At 33.4% G+C, this 9,863-nt stretch overlaps 1 protein-coding gene and 1 pseudogene across 2 annotated transcripts; one reads left to right on the forward strand and one right to left on the reverse strand.

Annotated features, from left to right (window-relative positions):
* Positions 1-3,048: 3,048 nt before the first annotated feature.
* Positions 3,049-5,351, forward strand: LOC112741268 (tropinone reductase-like 3; annotated as a pseudogene).
* On the reverse strand, positions 5,314-9,118 carry LOC112741267 (uncharacterized membrane protein At1g16860). 2 transcript variants are annotated; one of them, XM_025790168.2, is made up of 4 exons: positions 8,142-9,118; positions 6,865-7,020; positions 6,136-6,347; positions 5,314-6,033 (listed from the first exon to the last, which is right to left on the reverse strand). In XM_025790168.2, the coding sequence occupies exons 1-4, from the start codon at positions 8,868-8,870 to the stop codon at positions 5,841-5,843; spliced, it is 1,290 nt and encodes a 429-aa protein (XP_025645953.1). In that variant the 5' UTR covers positions 8,871-9,118; the 3' UTR covers positions 5,314-5,840. The 2 variants fall into 2 exon arrangements, with proteins under 2 accessions (XP_025645953.1, XP_025645951.1); XM_025790166.3 differs by having other exon boundaries at positions 6,136-6,389; positions 8,142-9,058.
* Between the last annotated feature and the right edge of the window lie 745 nt (positions 9,119-9,863).

The following is a 9,863-nucleotide window of genomic DNA, read 5'->3' on the forward strand; positions in this document are numbered from 1 at the left end:
ATAAATAACTAAAAAAAATCAATTTTTTTACACAATAAAATAGATATTAAAACAATGATGATAACAAATATTTTTCAATATTGAATGTTAATTTTACATAACTTAATCACTAAGGCAACTGATTTTTTATTTGCTCTCTTATTAGTTCTATTTTATAGGCAATTAGTTCTTCCTATGTAATATTAGAAACTGGTTCTTCTACTTCACATTCACCCATAATGGTATTCTTGTATGTAGTGAATAGTAATAAAATTTTAATTCACAATAATTTTGATGACAATGCCAAAGATATAATATGGTAGGTAAAAATAAACAAATGTAAAATGTGTGTTAATGTATATTTTATTGCTATTTTTTATTTTACTCCCTTTTTTTTACTGGGGTCAAGAACTTGTTATAACTAATTATAAAAATAATAGCAAAAAAAAAATTAAAACTGATATTTCATACCACACACATTCAAATTTAATAATAAAAATAGAGTGATAAAATGATAAAAAAAATAATTAGAAGGAATATCTACAAGAGGTGGTTAGCCAATGAGTAATAGCTCAAATGACATAGTCTCCCCATACTCAATTAAGAGGTTGCGGGTTCGAGTCTCTTATCTTTGGTAAAAAAAAAAAAAAAAACTACTAATAAGTCACCAAAAAAAATATTAAGTCACTAAAAAAAATCTACAAGAGGTGGTTCAGATGAAACATTGTTTTAAAATGGTGGTGGAGGGCCAATACTTCCAACAGATGAAACATTGCGTAAAAATGATGGTGGAAGGCCAGTGCAGAGCCAATATTTCTAGCAAAAACAAGAAATATTTCTCCACAGAACAAGAATGAAAGTAGATTTTTTTTGTTTTGAAGTCAATTTTATTTTATAAAAGTGATAAAATAACTTATAAAAAAAAAAAAAAAATCATATATTTATACCTTTTCAAAGAGTTGTGAATTACTTTTTGAAAAGTTAAAAGCTTTTCTTAAAATGGTGCCAAGTAAATAATGACTTTTCATAATTGAAAAAAAAAAAAAAACTTCTGCTACTCAAATACGAAATAGAACTTGACAAGATCATTAATGAGATTGGAATGAATTAAAATGAGATTAAATTGGACTGAAATATAATCTTTAGAATAAAATACTAAGCTACAAATTGAATTTAACTACAAATGATGAAGATAAATTAAATAATTTGTTAAGGTTATTTTTGGTATATCAAAATTTAACTACAAATCCCTCAACATTGATTTTAAAAGAGTTCAGTTTGACCTCACAACTTAGGGTGTGTTTGGCAAACGTGTTACAAGAGAAGAAGCACGTTTAGCCTTCTTGAAAGCTTCAATTTTTGGTTTGGCAAATTTTTTATTCATAAACGCAGAAGTGATTTTGCTTTCAAAACCATGGTTTACAAGAAGCTACAATTTTGAGCTTCTGCATTTCACCAACGGACTTCTAACCATCAATACTCCATCTTTATTTACGTTTTACCAACTTTATCCTTTATGCATGTTATTATATTATTTATGGAATTCTTATTATTTTTGTTTACATGAACTCTCTTTTTTATTATTTATTATTTTTATTTTTTATTAATTATTTATTTGATATTATACACTTTTATAATTAGTCACACAAAAAAAATACACTTTTATAATTGTAATTTTTTGTATTATTTTTATTATCTTTTTATAATATGATTTATTGATTCTATTAGGTAAAGTAAATTAAACAATAATAATAATAATAATAATAATAATAATAATAATAATAATAATAATAATAATAATAAATCATAGCATACTAAAAAAGAGTACTAAGAGTACTAAAAATATACTATATAAAAAATATCATAAAATTTTTTTTAATTTATTTCAATTACTATCAAGATAAATATTTAATTTTTTTATTATTCTTAGTACTCTCTAAAATTTATATTTTGTTAGTTTTAATTAAAAATATATTTTGCCAATTTTTATATATTATTTTTATTTTAGTGTATAAATATTAATTTTATTATAGAATTAATTAATAAGATCTATTCAATTATCTAAATTAAAATGATAAGATAATATATAAAAATTATTTAAGTTGGTGTCTATTTTAGTAATTTTTTATCTAAAAGTGATTTTGAGTAGTATAATCTAAACAACATTTTATTTTACTATAATTTATTTTGATGTAAAGATTGTCAAACATAAATCACTTTAACACAAACTTACTTTTCATCAAAATTATTTAAGTTTGCAAAATCAATTTTATTCAAACTCCCGTTTGTAAACTGTAATCCAAACACACACTTACACGTGTGCATCTTGTTATAACTCGTATTTAACCAAGCTATATCTCGGCCTATAACCAATTATATCATATAACCGTCTAAAATACAGAAATGTTTGGTAACTAAAGAAAATTAGCCAAAAACAGTCATAACTTGTCTTATTTAGCATTTATTAATTGTTGCGATAATTAATGAATGTTAAATAAGACAAATTCTGACGGTATTTTTTGTACATCACCTATAAAGGTAAAATCTTTACATGAACACGAAGTTGATGTTATACATATAAACTCGTAAAAAGAACTTTGATCACATATTGATATGAGTGTCAAAATATCTTTTACAAGTGTTCTTTTTCATCAAGTTGAGGTATAACTCATCCAATGGAAGTACTGTCTGACACGAATCATACTTGACGAGCTATAGATCAAGTAGCTTTTTACTAGACAAGAACAGGATCTAAATTTGTGTTCATATCCTTATGGTCCTTAATTACCAGGGCCAAAAATTTTATTAACAATTTTTGCTAGGAACCAACTTTTTTTAACTAAGAATCCCCAAAACTTATTATATATTATGTTTACTATCATGATCGTAGTCAAAGACCTTGGCAATTTTTTTCCGAGCACTTTATAGAACTGTCAAAATCACATTTTGTTTTAATAGAAGACCCAAAATAGAAAGAATAGAGTGTATGCACAGTAGGTGATGATGATTGATGACGTGCATTTTTCTCTCGAGTCAAATAAAACAGTGAAAATGGCAGTATATTCATTTATGATGAGAACAAAAAATGGTGGAGGAAGTCGTGGATCAAATCAAATCGCCCATTTTTTTCTGAGTGTTATCCTTCATCCTTCTATAATGACAAGGGACCAGTATCCACTACAGTGTTTAACTACCTTATCATGTTCATAAAAGCAAGCCTTGTCTCTCAGCTCTTTGTTGAGATCAAAATTTTGAAACCACTCACCATCTGTTTGTGTTTTTGTTGCTTTAAGAAAGTAAAAGTAGAAAAATGGATGTTACAAAATTTGGCATGAAGTTTCAAGGTAAGGTAGCCATTGTTACAGCTTCCACTCAGGGAATTGGGTTTAGCATAGCTGAGAGGCTTGGCTTGGAAGGTGCATCTGTTGTCATCTCTTCTCGAAAACAGGTTTAACATTTTATCTTCTCTCACTTCTTATCGATTACTTTAATTATCAAAATAGAAAGTGCACAAGAGAAGTATACACGAAATGATGCATATAATATTCCTCTGAATAAGTGGACCAATGTATAATATGGTTGAGTTTCTCTTTTGTTGTTGCGAGGACCCTTTTAATAAGGGATTTGTAAGAAAAAAATTAAAATATATTAATAAAAGGTGTGTTGTCGAACCCGCCTAAACTTTAATCTGTACATAGAAAGAATAATGAGAAAGTATTATATGACATTTATGTGTTTCGCTTTTTATCATCTTTCCACCTTGCATCACGAAAAGGAATAATATTGGACACTTTTGCAGCAAAATGTTGATGCGGCTGCGGAAAAGCTAAGGGCTAAAGGAATTGAAGTGTCGGCTATGGTTTGCCATGTTTCAGATGCACAACAGAGGAAGACCATGATAAGCAAAACCATACAGGTGAGGTTGAAGAGTTTCTTCAGATAATAAACTGTGTTGTATGATCTGTTTTTGCAATCTTGGTGCTTATGAGTAACATGTTCTATTAAGGGTCCACCACCATGAATTTATATGTACTGTGTTGCTCTGGAAGATATAGACTAAGAATTTGTTTAATCCTTTTACCTAAACTTAAGTCTTTGCAAAAATACTTGAAAGCTATGCTCTAAGAAGTGGTTGGTTAACATGCCTGGTTTGTTACAGAAGTATGGAAAGATAGATGTTGTTGTATCCAATGCTGCTGTGAATCCTTCTGTGGAACCCATCTTACAAACACAAGACTCAGTCCTTGACAAGCTCTGGGAGATAAATGTCAAATCCACTATACTTCTCCTTAAGGTAAATGAAGAAAAGGGAAGAAACAACAAAGTGTGAAAGTATATATATATACTGAAATTGCAAATTGTATGGTTATGGTTTACATAGGATGCAGCTCCTTACTTGAAGAAGGGTTCTTGTGTTGTGCTAATTGCTTCTGTTGTTGCTTATAATCCACCTCCTACTATGGCTCTGTACGGAGTCTCCAAAACAGCAGTTCTTGGACTTACCAAGGTATGTACTTGCCTTGCAATTGGTATTGCTATCAAAGTCAAATACTTTTATCGATGCGTGAACATATAACTGATTGTTTGAATGATAGTGCATCAAGATTAAATTCTATCTTCTATATCTGCTTAAAGTTTTTATTCTTCTTTGGAGGCCTTGGCTAGTGAAATGGCTCCCAACACTCGTGTAAACTGTGTTGTTCCTGGTTTTGTGCCAACTCATTTTACTGCACTCTTTACCACAAATGATGCTACTGTAAGCGCACTTTGTCCCTTCTAGACTCCTAGTTTTGCTTTATTAAGTCTCCTATTTCCTCACCTGGAATGAGTTTTCTTTTTGTGTGGTACAACTACAGAGGGAAGATCTTGAAGGGAAGACATTACTTGGAAAGCTTGGAAGAACACAAGACATGGCTGCTGCAGTAGCTTTTTGGCATCAGATGATGCTTCATACATAACAGGAGAGAATCTAGTGGTTGCTGGTGGAGTCCCTTCCAGGTTGTAGACCAATTTTCCATCTTTTAGTGGACTTTGGTGGACCTCACCATCCCCAACCCCAAATTGTATTGCTCCTTGGATTCCCTGCATCCATTGGCAAGAAAAGTATTCAAGTATCATCTGCTAATGGGACTTTTGTGATCAAGTACCATTGCTGAATAAGTTAATCCAATCCAATATCCTTTATGTTGCTGAGGATTAAGTACCATTCCATGTGTTCCCTAACATGTATATGTATATCATTCCTACTTTCTATCATCTTCAGCTGCCAATTTGAGAACAAAAGACTAAGGATGTTTGTAAATGCAAAACATAAGAACTTATTTTACGCCAAAATTTATACAAGATTATCAGTGATAGGATTGATGCTTCAATTTTACAGCTACTAACATAGGTCATAGGCTTAATACAACATACTAACTTGAAGAATACAGGTTAACACACTTGACATATATCAAATATTTTAGCAATAGAGCAACTACATTCATGCTAGCACTAAACTCCAAACATGAGAGCAACTACTTCGAGCCCCTTCGGGCATATCTCCTACCTATGTACATATAATTAAGCATAATAAATAAGACAATATGCAACTTCTTCATACACTGATATATATGACTCTCATACTGCTTCTAATTGACATTTGACCCTTCCTCAAGTGATATTAATCTGATTATATTCTGATTCTTATGACGACTTCAGAGTCGTCTTTGCATCTTCTTCCCGAGCCAAATTGATGATCTACACAGAGATTGCACGTGGAAAACTAGTTGTTTAATCTGTAGTGTAGGATTCCACCATCACTAACTACATTTTTGGTATTAAGACATGAGTTTCCGTGGAAGCTTATTAGACAGAAGATGCTAAACGGGAATAACATCGGAATTTTGATTATCCTCACATGTCAGGATAAGACCCTCAACGTAGGTTGGCAAGAGGCAGCGGATCCATTGACAACCTGTTGAGACAGGTTCTGTGGAAGGAACAATCATGAGCACATTATCATGTCGACGCACAACTCCCATCACACTTACGGTGCTACCTTCTTTGATGTACCTATGCAGTATAAACCCCGTGTTCGATTTTAAAAATTCCAAAAGCAATTAAAAGGAAATTTTAACAGATACAGGAGCACAGTGAAAATAGTAAGTCATGTACCCTTCCTTGAGGCGCATTATACGGTCATCGCTAGAGAGTTTGCGGTCCCCAAGCCAGCCTAAGAAGTTCGGCGATAACTCTCTGTTGTCCTTTGTTACATCAACTACAGTAGTTGGTTCCACAAAGGGAGCAACCTTGGCACCATAGCCTGCTTTCACTAGTGCTCTTAACCCAGACTGGAAGTCTGATATGTAAAAGTCTGCTACATATTTCTGCACACCAGATATAATAATTGTAAGAAGGAAACACCTTACCTGGTAATCAAAAAGCCAGAAACTACCAGAATGTAAGATTCAATCAATTTACTGATGTTGAAGAAATAGAACAGAGTATATAAATTTAACTGACACTAAAAACCACCATGCAGTTGAAGTCAACATAGTCATAGAACTTCATTACATACGCTAGGTTGCAATTACATGAGCATCTGGGTAGTTTTTTGATATCCCTATTCAATGGTTTCTTTTTGTTTCTTTTTTTTCTTTGGATGAAAATAGGTATCAATCTATTATTCAGAACTATGGACGTGGTGTCGGTTTATACATTCCCTATTCAACCTCAAAGTTAAATCAACATTATTTTGCCCCGTAAGCATTATCCGAATATTTCAGGTGTCAATCAACTCTATGTACAACTGCGAGAGAGGAGTGACATCTCACTCTCAACAAATTGTGCTAAATCTCAAATGAGTATACATAAAGCATTAATGAAGCAGTTGAACAAACTAACCTCAGAGTATCTAGAACCCCAAGTGAAGCAGCGGTGTTTAGGATTTGCTGATTTTCCACCAAGACCTTTATATTCATATAATTCAGTAGAGACATATACACATCTAGGTATCCTTTGGTAGGATGACTCCAAAGGAATACTGCCACAGGTTACAACCTACAGGGAGAAATACGATATATATAAACATTTATTGGAGAAATTATTTCAACTCATTCCACCAGATATCAACATTAAAGCATCCGCATCTTTTATGTCACTTCAAATTTTCTCCAAAATTATAACATCGAATACTCGAAAAGCTAGAAGGATTCACTAAAGAAAAAAATTAAGGAGATTGAGCATGCCTAATAACATAGCTTAAGATTTCAGCCTGCCGCTTAACCAGAAAGCATTACAGTTGGAACAAAGAGAAAGGAATGGGACGGGAAAGCAAAAGCGACAACTCAAATTTTGAAGTTAGTCAGAATATGAGCTTCCCTAAATGTCCCACAGCAAAAAATATCTAGCTAACCATAATAACTGGTTATCTTTGCAAAGAATTGTGATTAAAACACAATTATTTTGTTAACGAGACAAAAAGCTCCTCTGGAAATTTTGACTATCTCAGAAAAGTGAATATATGGTCCCCACATTATCTACCAGACTAAGCACAATAGAACATAAATGAACATTATACAACATTATCCATGCCACCATCTACGCTGAACCATGTGGTCAAAGTGATGAAAAAAACTTATGGACTAACAAAACGATTCCTCAAAATGCAAGTTAGCTCTGTTCTTTTCAGGATAAATAAAGCATATAGTTATATACTAGTATATCTTTAAGACTAAATTAATATAGAATTATTATAAATCAGAGACAGTTTACTAGGTTAAATTCTGACATTCAAGATTCCAGCAACCCCGGGGGCAGAGAAGTTTCAACATATAAGACAAGTTCCAAAAACGAGTCACAATCACCAATAAGCAATAACCAATACCATACCAAAAATCCCATACCTAACAATAAATAATTTCCCACCAAATGAGACAATCATTTGAAAAATAAAAAGAATAATAATACTACTTCAGTACTTCTAGTAATAGAGAAACAAACAATGTTAGCTAAATAAGAATAAACATTTTTGCAATCAGAAAGAGGAACCACAAAAATGGGGGTCTAAGACTAAAACATCAATATCATCCGTGAACATTAATGATTCATTTCATTCATTAATACCCTCCAAAATAAAAGAGATTAAGAAAACAAATCAAAATAGAGTTAAATGAAATTACCCCGGTAACCTTGACGTATTGTCCATCAATGGCGCCTCTAAGCTCAGCATCAGGGTACCTCTTCACAAACCCTAACAACCCTCTTCTTCCCCAAACACAGTTCCAAACAGTCAAAGCCACCACCGGAACAATAACCGCCGCAAGTGCCACCAAGATCACAAATTTCTTCACCGCCACCATCAAGAACACCCCAACCAGCAACCCCATTGCCACCACCACCAGGAAAACCCACACCACCGCCCGAGAAACCCTATACCCAACCTTCACCTCCTCCGCCAAGCTCGTCACGGCCGAACCATAAACCGTCTTCCCTCCCGCCGAAGGCGCCGCTGCCGGAGCACCCGTCTGGTCCAGCTGACCCGAACGCTTTCCAATCGGGCCGGATCCTACCGGGCCCGATGTGATGAGCCCCGTTGGAAGCGCCATCGGGCCCGAACCAGACGATTTCCGGGTCATTGGGCCCGAACCACTGTTCCTGCCAACAGTGCCCGAGTTCGGCCCGGATCTAACCGACCCACTGTTGTGCTGCGACGATGACCGAGAGGGCTTGGCGTCGACGCCGGGAACCTCGAGCATCTTCCCGAGCTCCCCGGATTTCTTGGGGTCCCCGCCGGTGTAGGGAACGGAGCGCGACGACATTGTCGGCTGTCGCTCGGGCTTGTGTTGTTCGGGTCGACCCGAAACATACAAGCCGCTACTGAGCTGATGGGAAGGGATTCGAGTCCCCATTGCAAGGAAGTTGGAAGCTTTGGGTGTTGCTGTGTGATGATTCTTCCCAGCTTCTCACCAGTTTGTGTGGGTTTTTGTGTTCTGTGTGAGTTGGTGGTGGTGGAAGTGGAAGTGGGGAGAGAGAGAGAGAGGGGTAGTTAGTGAGAGAAGGTGGAAGGTTGCATGAAATGACAAAAATGGGTTTGTGTGATTGTGATAATGACAGGTGTATCCCTTCAAAGCTGTTGTCATGAATGAAGCTCTTAATTGCACTACTAAATACTAATAATGCTGTTTTAAATTTAACACACAACAGATTGATTTATCATTTATCTCTATCTATTCGTCACTCATTTTTCTTCATGTCCCTCCCCCCCACACTTTTTCTTTCCCTTATTTTACCTTGTTACCCTTTTCAGTATTCGGTTATCCTATTTCTCTTTCATCACCTTTTTGTAATTCCCTTTTTCATGTAATTTTTTTAAAATAAGTTTATATAAAAAATTTATTTTTTTATATTGAATTATTAGGGTTGAATTTCTCAAAAATAACCTAAACTATATGTTATATATTACTTAAGTCTTTACAAAACATTGTTGATATTTTGTATTTTTATAATTAAAATAATATTTTTTTATAAAATGTCAATAATATTCGTTTTGTTAATTTTTATATTGAAAAAATAGTAGTGTTATTTATTGGGGTTGTTATTGAGACTATGTATGTTATTTAGGGGTATAGAAAATAGCTATCAACAAAATTAAAAAGTTCGATCTAAGATTTTTAATCACAAAATCGATCTACCAATTTGCTTTAAATTTTTAAAAAAATTAATCACATAATATTGAGGATCTGATTTATTTATCACCGGAATTTAAATTTACCAATTCTAAAATTAATCTTAAGTTTTTTCTCTTTTACAATTCTGAGCTTTCGATTTGTGAATTGTTATTTAAAAAAATTATCTATATATCTATTAAAATGATGACAACAACAGTCTATAACAATAAAAAA

Source organism: Arachis hypogaea, chromosome 14, assembly GCF_003086295.3.
Source record: "Arachis hypogaea cultivar Tifrunner chromosome 14, arahy.Tifrunner.gnm2.J5K5, whole genome shotgun sequence".
In the NCBI taxonomy this organism is placed as follows: domain Eukaryota; kingdom Viridiplantae; phylum Streptophyta; class Magnoliopsida; order Fabales; family Fabaceae; genus Arachis; species Arachis hypogaea.

Excerpts from the sequence above, each read along its gene's own strand:
- LOC112741267 (XM_025790166.3), bottom strand. The coding sequence starts at position 8,870 with ATGGGGACTCGAATCCCTTCCCATCAGCTCAGTAGCGGCTTGTATGTT. Across the intron at positions 7,021-8,141 it reads AATACGTCAAGGTTACCGGG|GTTGTAACCTGTGGCAGTAT; the intron begins GTAATTTCATTT and ends TTCTCCCTGTAG. Across the intron at positions 6,034-6,135 it reads ATAATGCGCCTCAAGGAAGG|GTACATCAAAGAAGGTAGCA; the intron begins GTACATGACTTA and ends TATACTGCATAG.